This window comes from Bos mutus, chromosome 24, assembly GCF_027580195.1.
Source record: "Bos mutus isolate GX-2022 chromosome 24, NWIPB_WYAK_1.1, whole genome shotgun sequence".
In the NCBI taxonomy this organism is placed as follows: Eukaryota; Metazoa; Chordata; class Mammalia; order Artiodactyla; family Bovidae; genus Bos; species Bos mutus.
Window position 1 is genome coordinate 60,412,366 of NC_091640.1, and position 15,623 is coordinate 60,427,988.

General features: G+C 44.9%; 1 protein-coding gene across 5 annotated transcripts in view; it reads right to left on the bottom strand.

The window, feature by feature from the left end:
* Positions 1-4,604: 4,604 nt before the first annotated feature.
* Positions 4,605-15,623, bottom strand: part of RNF152 (ring finger protein 152) — a 92,976-nt gene continuing 81,957 nt past the window's right edge. For all 5 annotated transcript variants that reach the window (XM_070361587.1, XM_070361585.1, XM_070361584.1 and 2 more), the window contains exon 2: positions 4,605-12,905. In XM_070361587.1, coding sequence (XP_070217688.1) covers positions 12,150-12,761 — 612 coding nt within the window. In that variant the 5' untranslated portion in view covers positions 12,762-12,905 and the 3' untranslated portion in view covers positions 4,605-12,149. The remainder of the gene's footprint in view (positions 12,906-15,623) is intronic.

Genomic DNA, 15,623 nt, shown 5'->3' on the forward strand with positions numbered 1-15,623 from the left:
CGTGTCCAACGAACTCTTGCAACCCCATGGACTGTAGCCTGCCAGGCTCCTCTGTCCATGGAATTTTTTCAGGCAAGAATACTGGAGTGGGTTCCCATTTTCTCCTTTGGGGATTTTCACGACCTAGGGATTGAACCTGTATCTCCTGCTTGTCAGGTGATTTCTTTATCACTGAGCCACCTGGAAAGCCTTATTACATAATAATAAACACTTAATGCATTTTTAAAACCAGATTTTGATGATGTGGGGTAAATCAAAATTGTGAATCATTTTCAAGGTCAGAATTCCCCAAAATGTGTTCTAACAGATGTTAATAGGTTTTCTGCAAATAATGAGTTTTTTACTCAGCTAAGTTGGGGCTAAGTGATGTGCACTGTGTTCCCCATTTACAGATTTGCAAGGCCCTTGAGCATCTTGTGATGGTTAATTTTACGAGTTAGCTGGGGTAGGTCACAGGATCCAGATATTTGATCCAACATCAGTTTTGATGTTACTGTGAAAGTATTTTTTGTAGGAGATTAACATTTAAATCAGTAAATTGATGAGAGTAAAGCAGACTGCTCTCTGTAGTGTGGGTGGAGTTGAGGGGTATTCAGTCAGTTGATGACTTTAAGAGAAAAAAGACTGGCTACCCTTCAGGAAGAGGGGATTCTGCCAGCAGGCCGCCTCTGGACTCAGTCTGCAGCATCAGCTCTTCTCTGGGTCTGCAGCCTGTTCCGAGCATTAGGGACCTGCCGCAGCCGCTGCAGTTCCTTAAAGTAAACCTCTCTCTGGATGATGCCTACAGACTTACAGATCTGTGTATACACATGTAGGTCTGGATGTATAATTGATACGCGTATCAGTTCAGTTCTGTCGCTCAGTCGTGTCCAATTCTTTGTGACCCCGCGGACTGCAGCAGTCATGTATGTGTGTACAATACGCTGTGTGTGTGTGTGTGTGTGTGTGTGTGTGTGTGTAAATAGAGAGAGACCTCATATAGATACACATACACTTACATGTTTGAACAGCAAGGGTTTTGACTTATACCCAGATTTTTCAATACATGTTTACTAGGGGACTATGTTGGAGAAGGAAGTGGCAACCCCACTCCAGTGTTCTTGCCTGGAGAATCCCATGGACAGAGGAGCCTGGTGGGCTGCCATCTAAGGGGTCGCACAGAGTCAGACACGACTGAAGCGACTTAGCGGCAGCAAAAGCAACAGCAGGGTACTATATGATCTGGTGATCCAGGGTTGGTTAAACCCACAGATGGGGAAACTGCAGATACGGAGGGCTGACTCTAAAGTTACAGACAGATTTTCAACCAAGTGGAGGGTCAGCCCCTAACCCCTGTGTCATTCAAGGGTCTATATCAAGAGAGACAGAATACACACACTCACACACACATACACACACACACACACTCACACATATTCTATTGGTTCTATTTCTCTAGAGAACTAATACATATGTTAAGTCTCTGAAAAGTTCTACAATTTTTTTTTAAAAACCTATTTAACCTAGTATTTTCCCCATCTATTCAAATCATAGAACATTTTTCATATAACACCTGCTAATCTCGCAAGATACAACTTGGGGAATGCTTTTATCAGTCCTTACCGTAGGTTGGCAGCAGTACCTGACTCTGAATCCATTTGGTTCTGGAACAAATAACAGTGTCGGGACACAAGACCCCACGTCTTCTTCTGCACGTGGTGAAGGCAGCAGAAAATAACCGTGTGTCATGTGAGCACAAGGAGGTGAGATGTCCACGCGGTGAGGACAGGTGAAAATGCCTGCCCGTGGGATGGACCGCACGCCTGCGCTTTTGTCCAGGGCTCCTTTGAGGATGTTCTCGGGGACCGCGGAGTCATCCTGAAATACCATCAATCACGGTCCAGCAGGCACAGGGCGGTGCTCCCGCGGCGGGGGCCTAACAAGAAGAGCCAACTCTGTCTCCATCCGAGCCTCCTGCCTCCTCTGTCTCCTATTGTCCCTTCCTGAAAGTGTTTCCACATACGGTCCTCACTGACCCCCATTTATCCTTCAGATCTGCCTTTTCGGGACTACATCTCCTCCCCCGAACCCACCAGGTCAGCCCACCCACCTTCCGGCTTCAGCGCATACCTTTGCTTTGGAGGTAAACATTGTTTGTTAATACCTGTCTTCGCTACTAGGCTGTGAGGTTCAGGAGGACTGGGGCCCGTTCCCATCCCGTTTGTTTTCAGCAGCCCCAGTGCTCGGGGACTGTCAGTGGGAGCTCTTGGCGAAGGAAGGGCGGTTGCAGGGGCGGTTCCCTCTCCTCACTTCTCTCCTGACTCTACCCACGCTAGCCTTTCTTTGCAGCCAAACCTGAGTGCTTTTCTCTCCTCTTTCTCTAAACATCTTCACCTTTTCAACCTTAAGAAAAAATCTATACCAAGAGTCTATGAACTGTTCATACATGTGCGTGTGTGCACACACATTCAGAGGCATGCTTGCACAACATGCATCTGTACACCCAGTTACTTCCAGCGAATAATAATAAAATAACAAAGCTTCCCCAGTGGCTCCAGGGTTAAGAACCCGCCTGCAGATGCAGGGGACACGGGCTCGACCCCGGATCCAGGAGGATCCCCGGTGCTGCGGAGCAACTGAGCCCACGCGCCACAGCTGCCGAGCCTCTGCCCGAGAGCCCAAGAGCCGCAGCGCTTGGAACCCCTGTGCCCCTCGGGGGGACCACCGCCAGGAGGACCCGCGCCCCGCGCCTGCAGAGGAGCCCTGCCCAGTGCAACCGGAGAAGAACCCCCACAGCAGCAAAGCCCAGCACAGGCAGAAATAAAACAAAAAGTAAAATTTTAAAATAATAATACCAACTATCATTTGGCAAGTATAACTGTGAAGAGAGATGGGGAGTGCAGGGAGCAGTACGTCTGGGGAATGAGAGAGGCCAAATCCGATTACAGCTGCGTCACTTTCTGGGTCAAGTAAAATTGTGCAGAAGTTTTCAAACCTACAGAAAGAAAAGCAGCGGCTCGTCTGGTTCCCGGTCAGTCCCTTCCCCACCCCCACCACTGTGGCCGTGAGCTCCACCGCGGACGCTGGACACGGTATCCTCCTGCAAGGATCATCCCTGGAAACAAAAGTATTGAGAAAACCAATGCAGTGGCAAATGGACAGGCCCTCATTTCAGGAAATGTGGCTGATAGCTGGAGGGGTGACGTACGTGAGGACTGAAGGTGAGGCTGGCTGTGGTGGACACCGGCCCGGCCCCGCTCCCGCCGTGCCCCTGGGACCTCGGGCTTCTCACACTCAGTCCCCTCGAGTCACAACGGGAGGGTGAGGACGGCAAGGGTCTTGGAGCCGACGCAGGCCCACCCTGTCCTTCCAGTCCTGCCCCTGCAGGCAGGCCACTCGGGCCACCCAAACCGTGTCATCAGAAGAGGTTGCCGGCGTGGGCTATCCCCAGATGAGGCGCACATGTAGGGCTCTCCCGTGATCCCCTCTGCCTTGCCCTGGACCCCATCAAGTCTGCGGAGAAGTCTAGATCAGACTCCAGATGGGACCCAGTCCTGGCCAAACTCCTGGAGGAGCTAAGAGCATTTATATGCCTTCAATGCCCTCTTCGAGTCAACTCTTTCTCTAGCTGATACAAAAGCTCAAGCAAGAGCAAGCGGCTCTAACAACAATAAGCAATCTCTCGCTGGCCCCAGCACGCACGCTCACGCACGCGCGCGTGTGCGCGCACGCTCACACCCTCTGTTTGAGATCAGGGAGCTCCACACCAGAAATTCTAAAATATGTTAATTCAACTTTTATACTTTCAAACATCTGGACTCTCTAAAAATCTTGCTTTTTTGGTACAAGAAATGGACATTGAAGCACAGTAATCTCTCAAGTTTAAACTTAATAAGGATCACTTTTTAAATTTCCCAGAGAGCCAGGGCATACCAACACTAGCATTCATGCATACCTGATCATTGATAATCCCTTAATTAGGTCACCTGTTCAACTGAACTGCAGTTCACTGATAGGATACTGAGTTATTCAGTCAGAATGCTTTTTATCAAAAAAAAAAAAAAAAAAGGCTCTTCAAACACCGTCTGTCCCGCTGAAGAAAACATTTGTTTTGTTTTGTTTTGTTTTTTGGTGGCTTGTGGGATCCTATTTCCCCAAGCAAAGATTTAACCTGAACCTTCGACAGTGAAGGTGCAGGGTCCTGATCACTGGGAAAATGTGTTAAAAGGTGCTTTTCCAGACACAGAGCCAAGAGACCAGGTCGTGGCACTTTTCACTACACAGGGACCTGCATGAAATTGTTCTGCACAAGGTACATAAAGATGGTCCAAACGGCATCATTTCTAAATGGTACAGGATGAAGGTGGGGCCACCAGAAGTCACAAAAACCCCAACTGCACAAAAACACACTTGGACTTACTCATTAAAATGCATTCTTTAGCTTCTCAGAGGAGCCACTTAAAGGTCACCTCCACTTAAAATCCTTGGCTCAGGAGCTCCTTGTTGCTTTATGACCCAAGTCTATTAAAATTCTTAGAGTCTCTGATGATGAAAATTCCAGCCAGCTTTTTTTTCTCTCTTCGTGAGGTTGAGGGGAAGAAAACCAACACATGAGTCTATTTGAAATCATTTCATGAATTTTAATCATAGCAAATGTGTTTTAACAGTAGTCATAAAATCAACATTACCGCATATACAAAGGACAAGACACCAGATCGGCGTACAAAAATACCACATATTAAAATCGGGTTCATTGGAAAACTCAGGACTTGCTAAGACACCACCTACCACAGAGAGAGCAAGCAAGAATGCTTTTAAGACATTCAGATTGATAAACAGCAGCTTGATATCCCCCTTATGAAGTCAGTATTTGGCAACATTTGGACAATATTCTCTACACAGCCCAGCAGCTCATTTATCTGTAGGGCTGTTTGGCCCCTGAAAAAAGATTCTAAAATAAATAATCCATGGAACTGTAAATGAAACAGGTAAAGGACTTGCGTTAACAGCCTCTGAGCAGCATTCATCTAGCCATTTTACTGGAGTACTAGTTATCAAGAAGGCCAGGAACCCCACCAGCGGAGCCGTCCAAGGGGCTGTGTGGCTTATGCTGGGAGCGTGTAACCATCCCAGGCTGAAACCAGCCTCCTGCAACTGCCAATGGAGCGAAATGGGAACTAGTGGTAGAATAAAATATGATAAATGACCACAACCAGGAGAGAAACCGAAATGTTCTTGAATGAGCCTTCCCAATAGTATCAACCTACTCAAGTCAGGTTACATCCACAGGCGTGGGCACCGCACTCCTCAGGTAAGAGGACATCACTGGAGTTTGTCCGTCATGACTGAACCGCCATCCCGAGAGCAGGTCCTGAAACTGTATGGTCTGCCGCCTGACACCCAGTAGGGCCTCCTCCGACGCTCCCATCAGCTGAGCACCTTCCCATGTCTTCAGTTGACACATCCTGAATTGAGTTCGCTGGGCTGTACTGGAACGACGCATTGTGCTTGGCTAAGTTAATTCCCACTCTTCTGTATTCTTCCTTCAGCTGGTTTCTGCCACGACTGACCTTCAGCTTCTGTTTGGCTTAGGAGCTATAGTCTCACTAGGGCTTCCTCCCTTTGTACCACTGTCTTCTCACTTCCTGGGCGTGCCTGCCTCTCTTTTGCTACAGACTCAAGGTCACATCCCCACCGCCACCACACAGGGCCTGCCTAAAAGTCCACTTGTCTCTCAGCCAGGAAAATGCAACCGGGAGTTTTCTGCAGCACAGTGAAAGACACCAGCTCTTGTGTCCTCCCACTCTCGAAAGAGAGGTGACATAGTTGCCTCAACTTGTTCCCCTTAAGGGGCACCTGCCTCATCTATTTCCTCCTTTTTCAGCCCATGCTCCTTCACTGCCATCATATCCAAATGTCTACTTCTGGATTCTCAAAATGCAAATGTCAAATTAAAAACTGAGCTTCCCTTTGGAACACTCTCATTAGAATAATCCAGTAACACAGCCCACGGAGATCACAGAAGACCTTCACAGGGGCTACCAGCCCTGCACCCCATGATGAGCTTACAGCAGTGTTCTAGAAGAACCAGGCCAGCTATAAGAGAACATACCTCAGAAAAACAAACAGAAATACATGCTGTTGCAGACTTCAAGAGACCCCTCAGTACTTTTGCCCCAAATATTACTGATTGTCTCTAAAAAAGATCATAATATGAATAGTATCAAAAACCTTAGACTAGAATAATAAAGTCCAGCTAATGAGATGAGTGTTTTCAAGCACCACTACATCATAAGTGAGATATAGACAGTGGGATACCCCAGGCAGTGAATCCTGAAAAAAAAATCATTGGCCCAACTGTGCAAGGAAACTTGTGCAGAAAAATGGAGCCATATTGCAAGAGTTCAAGAATAATGGTGCTCTACTCACGACCAACTGAGCAGAGCCAAAAAATAAGTCATTCGGAAGACAGAAATTAAATGTCCCACCCACTAATGTTCTTCATATGGTAGAACTCACCTCTTCATATATATGAAGTCTCGAGAGCTTAGTTATATAGACACTCCAAAGATAGCTGGTTTGACAAAATGGATGTGGCCTATAGCGTTTGTTGGAAAATTAATACCTAAATTCAACATTATATAACCCACATTGGAAAACATGACAAACATTTTACTTGACTTTTTAAGCTTCAGTTACAGCTAAATCGTGTGCCTATATATATGCATATATTTATCCTGTATGTATAGACATATATCTTTATACAGTGAATCAGTTGTGTCAGCAAAGTCAATGGCTTGAATTTCCACTTATTTTTTTAGAAATGTTTCATGTTTAACAAAATTCCGCAACTGGTCATCATCTCTTGAAATAGACTATCACTTTCAAACAGTTACTGAATTATCTTGACTGCCTCATTCTTCTCTGCAGTTCCCGTTCTGGTAAGGATTGCTTTGTGGGTAACGTTTTCCTGAGAATGATGAAAACGGTAAGGGACAGCTTCTCCTTCTGGGTCCAGGATGACAGACTAACTGACTGATGACACGCCTCGTGTGGAAACAAAATGCTGACTAGCTGGCAGCATCACTTTTCTAAGAGAAGACAGAAATTCAAACCACTGGCATCTCACTCCTCCCATACCAATAATCTTTGGACCTCTAATTTCCTCATGAGTCTAAAGAAAATCTATTATTGGGCAAAAAATGTAATCATTTTTCAGGACAAACTAAAGAGTCTCGCTCATTGACAAGTTCTATATTTAAAAAATCTGCTAAATTGAAACAAATGCATTTGATTAACATTATTTTGGACAATAAAAAGCAGACTAACCACTTTAGACATAGTGCAAGTTTTCAAATAAAACTATGAGAGCTCTTTAAATCAAAATCTAGACTGGAATAAATACTCTACTATCAGGAAGAGTCTGATCAATGAAAATATATCTCAAATTGAATTTTCTGCTTCCCTTTACTCACTTAAAAAGCAATTTTAGTAACTTTAATAACCTTCAGGTTTTTACATTCCATGGACGATGTTTTCCTAATGTCAAACAAAGTGTCATTGTGCAAGGATTCAAATCTTCAATTATTTCAGTGATGACGAAAAAAAAAGACTAAAACAATGTCAAATCTCACTCTAAAAATAGTACCTACATTTTAGTCTGGCATCTGAAAAACGATGCCCACCTATGCCCCCCTCAAATACAAGGACGAGCTGGCAGACTTCAAGGGCAAACAAAAACACTGCCTGTGAACATTGCAAAACAGGCTTGCTCTTATATTTCACACCTTACTAATGCAGTGATGAAGTTTGAGTAAGATGTTGAAAGTGAAGAGGGATTTCATTAGGCTTTCTTCTTTTTTTCTGTAACATTTACTTTTTGGCCACAAGACCCTAAACACAGTTTCCCAGTACAGGTCATGCAGGTCAAACATTTCACAGCTACTGTCTAACTACTTACTATTTTTGGACAATAGATTCCCATGAAGCTAATGATCCCAGAAAAGGGGCTTTATCAAGCACTCTTTTAAGCTTCACTGAGTTTTCCTTGGCCCAGAGTATCTAAGTAATGACCCCAAAGGGCAATCAATGCAGTTTTACTGTCATACTTGAGACCATTTATTTTTAAGCCCAGAAGGAAAAAAAAAATTTAAGCCAACTGCATGTCACTAAACCACAAATTGTCTTCTCCACCTGCTGTTTACTCCACTAACACCCTGACGCTAGATCCCATGGCACAGCCCTCCAGAACTCCGCTGTCCGATAATGGTGCCCACTTGCCACACATGAGTGGCAGCAATTTAATTAACTTAAAATACAAAATCCAGTTCCTCATTCAGACTAATTTCATTTCAGTTGCCCAGTAACCAGTGTGGCTACTGTATTGGACAGCATACCTTCTAGAACATTTCCAGCATCACAGAACATTCTATTGAGCAGCGCCAATCATGAAGATCCCAAGGGCTGCACCAGTACAAGGTTTAACCATCAAGGGAACCACTCTTAAGTCACGTGCAAGATTAAACTTAACTATATTTTTAAAGGAAATATCTTATAGGTTTCTGATCATAAAGTATGACTGGAACAGAGAACCTATTGCCTTTTCATCACAACCTATGCCCCAGGTCATTGTACAAAATTTTCCAAAAACAATGCTTTTTGATAGCATACTTCACTCTACTTAGCATATTCAGCATTCTCTTGGTTATGTCAAGATCATTAATAAAGAAAAATCCATGCTTCTTATAGTTTACTATTTATACAACACTTACTGTCCTTTACAGGTAAAGTGGGAGGCAGGGGGGAAATCAATGTTTTGCAACTCAAAAAATTCAGATCGCATGTTCTCTTTGTCTATACTCATCCCTAAATCAACCCTCCTTTCATTTCCCAGAGAGGTAGATGCTAACTAAAACAAATATATAAATCTACAAAAACAAAGACCTTAAACAGTAGTTGAGTTAGTAAAGGGTATTCATCCACCCTGAAAGGAGATCGTAGCCCAGCAGAGATGGCGACAGGTCTAGGAAGGAGCAGGAGGAAACCGTCGTGCAAAGTCCTGGTCCCCCTTTTGCTGCAGAACAAACCGTCTTGCAGCTCTGTGGGTCTGAGGGGAGTCATCTAAAAAATCAAGCCACCAGAGGTTGCTTTCAGATCCGACTTGCTGTGCTTTCCATTGTGAGTTTTTTCACTGATGTGAACTGTGAGTTCTGGCTGATGGTGTCACTGGGCTTGCGTCACATGGGGTAGACGTGTTCTCAGGGTCACGAGTAAGTGCCAGAGGCCAGAGCAGTGGATGCCAAATAACATTAAACAACACTAAGCCTATAAGATTCTATCCGGCAGGCTGAGACGTCGCATACATGCGCACACTCACACACAGGATTGCACGCTGATACGCAGGTACACAAATAAATAACTAGCAGGCAGAATCCACAATGGCTTTACATCAGTAAGACTCACACAAAAATTCTGATTTGGGTTGCAGGCAGAATCCACAATGGCTTTACATCAGTAAGACTCACACAAAAATTCTGATTTGGGTTGCTATTGTACCTTAAATTGTAATGTCAAGAATCTATCATAGAGCCGATTAATTTTGCACTGCTAAACTGCAATTGGGATTTTAAGTAAAAAGTATGTGGACATTTGTACTATATGGGTTTGTGCTAAGAAACACAGGGCACTGCATCATCACATATGTCAGTGTCTATATATAACCTACAGACCATGTAGAATTCTATCACACTACACTCCAGGGCTAGTCATTTCATATAGGACATAAACATATGTAGATATCATTCACAAAAATAATTTGAATATGGCATGACTTAACATTACAAGGGTAAAGTCCATTTGAAATGCAGAATCCTTAGTGTAACATTTCTGTGGGTTTTTTTCCCCAAGAGGAATAGAAATTAGGTCAGACATGCATCACAGCAGCCTGGGAGAGTTTGAGAAATTGAAACTAACCCAACAGTATATTAGGTTACGTAATAGAGGATAGTATTCAGCTAATATGATACCTAAATTATTAATACCAAACAAATCCTAGATTATTTGTTGTATAATGCCCAATAGCTTACACAATAAAATGGCATTTTAACCTAATTTCTAGTTTGAGATTTCAAATACATTTCCTAAAGGGCTAATGACGAATTTGAAAGATCTGAAAAACCCGAGTTCATATTTTTATATCAAATTCTCATGTCAATGAATATTAGCTTGGGATTCATTCATTATACTGTCATTTTATCTCAGTTAATGCCATAACTTTAATGTGCATATTTTGTGCTGCTTGAAGGTAAAAGTTGCTAAGTCACTTCAGTCGTGTCCGACTCTGTGCAACCCCACAGACGGCAGCCACCAGGCTCCCCCGTCCCTGGGATTCTCCAGGCAAGAACACTGGAGTGGGTTGCCATTTCCTTCTCCAGCGCATGACAGTGAAAAGTGAAAGTGAAGTCGCTCAGTCGCGACCGACCCTCAGCGACCCCATGGGCTGCAGCCCACCAGGCTCCTCCGTCCATGGGATTTTCCAGGCAAGAGTATTGGATTGGGGTGCCATTGCCTTCTCCGAGGTGAAAGTTAGCATGTAGGTAATTAAATTACCTCAGTCTTAAGGATTATTTCTAGCCTTACTTTTTGGAGGCAGTCACTGCTTATCTTTGTGTCCCATTTTCAGGAATTCAGTGGAACATGGACATATCTGTGAATGGGGGCGGGGGGGCTTGGCACGCACCACTTGCTTCATGAATTCCATAAAAGAAACTAGAACTGTAAAGCGCACAGCTATGTCTGAATGCACACATATTCAGGCATAGAATGTATCATTTAAAACCAGCAGATCTTTCTTCATGAGCAACTGTAGGCCATTAAACATTTAAGAACGTTTGAGAATTTATGATGAACTGGTCCACTTAAACTGGGAATGTGAATTGAATTGCTAGTTCACCTTGCCATTTTTCTCAATAAAAACATATCTTGAAATACAAGAGAAGATCTCACTTCTGCCCACAAGAAGAAACTGGAGTGTGGAGTGGTTGAACTCTCGTGGAGCCATCTCTTTCAGGAAATAACCACGGACTGTCTTAAAATGCCAGTGCAGGTTTGTTAGCAGTTACCTACACTCACGGCTGTGAGAACACATCAAAACTGGGAGAAAAGACAGAATCTTCTGTATTCTCCGTTTGTGCCTTACAGAATACAGGACTTGAACACGCAGAAGAGGAGCAAGTATGGAAGTGACACGTCTGTGACACCTCGTGGGGGGCCCAGGCGGCCACCGCTTCAGACTCTGGACACGCTCACGCCTACAAGTCTCAGTCCTGGGATTCTTCTGAAAAGACTCAAGACCTGAGGTAAATCAAATGACACACACACACAAATACACAATATTTACATTTAAAATTCTTATTTGTGAGATGGCTTGAGAAAAATTGGCATGTGGGTTTCCTGTGGGATTAGGCATTTCTCATTATTACTCAGTTTATTGCTCCCCTGTCCGCCTTCGGTTTAATAAACACAATCGAGCTCTAATTGCAAGGGAAGAAAAGAGAAGGTACGTGACAAACACAGCACATTGGAAACGCTCGCTCAGACGTGTTCCTGAAAAGATAACTGTCCGCTTAACTTATTTTACTTTGGGTGTCATTCAAAACGGTATAAAAAGTCATACAACTAAATGGAGACAGGGTCTCATTTTCTCAAAAAAAGGAAAGAAACCAGCACTTCATGTTGCAGTTGAATTTTTACATGGATTTTCAGGTTTAATTCTACTTGTATGCAGAGCATCTTTGTTTTAATCTACCACATTTAGAGAAGATCACATGGTATGCACTTCCAACAGTTTAACGTCTAAGTAGAATAGGTCTATCTTGTAACATGATTTGGAGAAATGATAAATTACAGTCCGTTTAATAGGTGATTATGAGGATGCATGCAACCGTCTTCGAAGCTGTCGCCACCAGGGATCCGAGGGCTCCGCCTGCTTTCGGGCTGGGACCGCGGGTCTGCCCTTCGTGTCTGACTTCGGGTAATCAAATGGCGGCCCAGGGCCCGGGGGCCAGCACCCGGCCCCCCGGGGTCAGCGGCCCCCGCCTTCTCACCGCGATCCCCCCACCAACAGCTGCTCAGCCCCGAGCGGGCCCCCACGGAGCCCTGCCCGCGGCCCTTCAGCCGCAGGATATCACGGTGAAGCGCTTAGAAATGCAGGACATGTTGTGCAGCACGATGCCCAGGAGGAAGACCAGGACGCAGGCCACCAGAATGACGGTGCACACGCCGGACCAGGTGGAGCTCTTGGCCGCGCCCCGCCGCTCCGGCTCCTCGGCCGCCGCCTCGCCCGGGGCCGCGGGCTGCAGGGGCTGCTGCTCGGCCGCGGGGACGCTCACCATGGCCACCGCCGGCTGGCCCCCGGGCAGCAGGCGGCAGCCCGCGTCGCCGGGCAGCAGCGCGCGCTCCTTGGAGACGGGCAGGGGCAGCATGTAGCACCCGTTGCTCGGGAGTCTGATGAAGACCGGCGTGTGCTCGGAGGCGTGTGGGATGGCAATGACCCCCAGCACCTCGGGGTCGTCCGGCAGCTGCGACACCGAGAAGCCCGGGGGCAGCCTGGTGGTGCCCCGGCACCAGGGGCACCGCACGTCCTTCTGGCTCGTCCGCATCTGCTGCAGGCACACGGAGCAGCAGGTGTGCCTGCAGTCCAGCAGCTTGGGCCTCCGCCGGGGGCTGTAGTAATTGAAACAGATCTGGCACTCCAGCAGCGAGTCCTGCGAGAGCGTCTCCATGGCGAGCGCCGGGCGCCGAGGGCAGGGCCGGGCGATCCCGAGTCAGAGTCCGCCGCTCAGCGCGCTTCCTCCGGAGGGCCTCGCCGCAGTCGCCGGGGGGTCGGGGCGCTCACGGGCTTCCAGCATACTCAGGCTCGCGCATTTCTGAAGGAAACAAAAACGCACACAAAGTGAATTACTTCCAGCAAGCCGAGATGGATGTATTTCACTGCTCGAAAGTCTGGATGTCGGGTTAAACGAGTACAAGTTTCCCGCTCCTGAGACTGGAAGAGTCCTGGGATGTCCAGTGGACAATGAGTGAGCAAGTCCTCTCCTCGAATACTTTTCTTATTTCTAAAGAAACAAGCATCTCTACAGGGTATGCAATGCCCCCCAAATGTTCTACAGAGGGAGCCTGCTGTTTCTGTTTTATTGTTCTTCTTAACTGTCCTTCTAAACATACTGCAGAAATTCTCTCATTTCCAATAAGCTTCTAGCATTTCCTAAATTTCTTTCCTGTGCGCCTCTGACCTTTTCCTGACTCTGCTCACCATCCTGTAAGTGCTCATTGCCAGATACAGGCACCTCTACAAATCTAGGTACGTCACATAACCAGCTCACTGGATGGATGTGGGTTAGGACTATTCCTCTCTCACCGGTTATTAAAATGGTACCACCAAATAAGCACACACAGGTATTGGTTATCTTTCCCACCAAATCTCCTGAACCAAGGCAATTTCTGTCAAATGGCTTTCAAAAGAGTCAAAACAACCGCCAAATAACAACAATGAATCTTTAGGTCACAAAAATACACAGGATCACTAGTATGTTTCAGTCAGTTCTTTTAATTTCATGATTATTTGGGACTGCATCAACAGGACCAAAAGCAATTATCATTAATTCACTGATTATAATCAAGTATTATTGTCAAAGAAAACTGGCAAACAGCCTTCACCAAAAAAAAAAAAAAAGAGTAGAAGAAGAATGTTAGCCTTCTGGTATTGACAGGAGGCAGGATAACTTAGTTCAACTTAACTGGAGTTTAAGGAATCCATCAAATGTTTTAATAAATGCTGCCCAACACCATTTCCTATTGAAAGCATCCGAATTATGTGTTCTGAATGGAACCATGATGACTCTGGAAAAAACTGTTCAACCATTGTTGTAGAAATAATTGCTAGTCCTAGAATGCCACCTACACCCAGAAGCAGGAGCTAATAATATAGATAACCTCCTTCACATTTTTCTTAAAAAGAGAACCTTCTTTTTCATTCTGATTTCCTTTGTGAAATTATGAATACACCCCTCCACGGTGATTACGATTTAAGATCAAAATCAAAATGTAGAAAAAGGTTAAAGTCAGAAATAATCACTGATAAAAATTAATGCTGACAATCAAAAGAGAAACATTTTAAAATATTTGCTGTAGTTCAGATCAGATCAGTCGCTCAGCTGTGTCCGACTTTTTGCGACCCCATGGACTACAGCATGCCAGGCCTCCCTGTCCATCACCAACTCCCAGAATCCACCCAAACTCATGTCCATTGAATCGGGGATGCCATCCGGCCATCTCATCCTCTGTTGTCCCCTTCTCCTCCTGCCCACAATCTTTCCCAGCGTCAGGGTCTTTTCAAATGAGTCAGCTCTCTGCATCAGGTGGCCAAAGTATTGGAGTTTCAGTTTCAACATCAGTTCCTCCAGTGAATACCCAGAACTGATCTCCTTTAGGATGGACTGGTTTTGCTGTAGTAAGAGGACTTAAATTATTGAAAATAAAATATAGTAACATAGCATTCAGAAGGTGCATATTATAATCAACTGCTCGTCTATCCGGAGAAGGCAGTGGCACCCCATTCCAGTACTCTTGCCTGGAAAATCCCATGGACAGAGGAACCTGGTGGGCCGCAGTCCATGGGTTCACTAAGAGTCTGACACGACTGAGCGACTTCACTTTCACTTTTCACTTTCATGCACTGGAGAAGGAAATGGCAACCCGCTCCAGTGTTCTTGCCTGGAGAATCCCAGGGATGGGGGAGCCTGGTGGGCTGCCCTCTATGGGGTCGCACAGAGTCAGACACGACTGAAGCGACTTAGCAGCAGCTCATCTATCCACTACTTCAAGAAATAGTTGCGGAAAAACTGAAATCTGCTAAGTGTAGAACTTAAAATATTCTCACCAAAAGAAAAAAAAGATTAAGATGTGAGATGATGGATGTGTTAATCAATGAGATGTGGGGAGTCCTTTCACAACGCATACTTATTTCCGTACTTTAAAGTGTCCATTTTAAATGTCTTACAATCTATTTTGTCAATTATACCTCAATAAAACTGAAACAAGAAATTAAAAAAATAAATATCTACTGAGTATCTATCATGCAAAAAACACAATACTAGCCATGATAGATTAATAAGATGAATCAGACCCAAAAAGCACTCCTAAGCTATTTAAAGTTAGGCAAGAATGAACTCATGAACGTATTTTCTCTTCCGTTCATTTATTCATTCAAATTCTCATTGAATATTTACCATGTGTCAAGCATTATGGTAGTTATTTTTGTCCTTTGTAACAAAAGACATTGTCACCACCCATAAGAAACTCCCAGACTAGAGGTACTTAAACAGCTATGCAATTAAATAGTTATAAATATAGTGACGCTTGCCTCACTGGAGCTGGATGGAGCAATCAAAGAGGCTCAGTGAAAAGTCTGGATTATGGAGAGGATTTAGACAGGTAAAATCAGGGGCAGGCTACTTTCAAGTTCAGAAACCAGCATGAGCAAAGGAAAAGGGGTGAACAATTAATTACAGAGTTACTTTTGTACTCTAGCTGTGACACTGGCTAGGTTTTCTCTAACACAAGAGTAACTTACAGATGCCATCTCT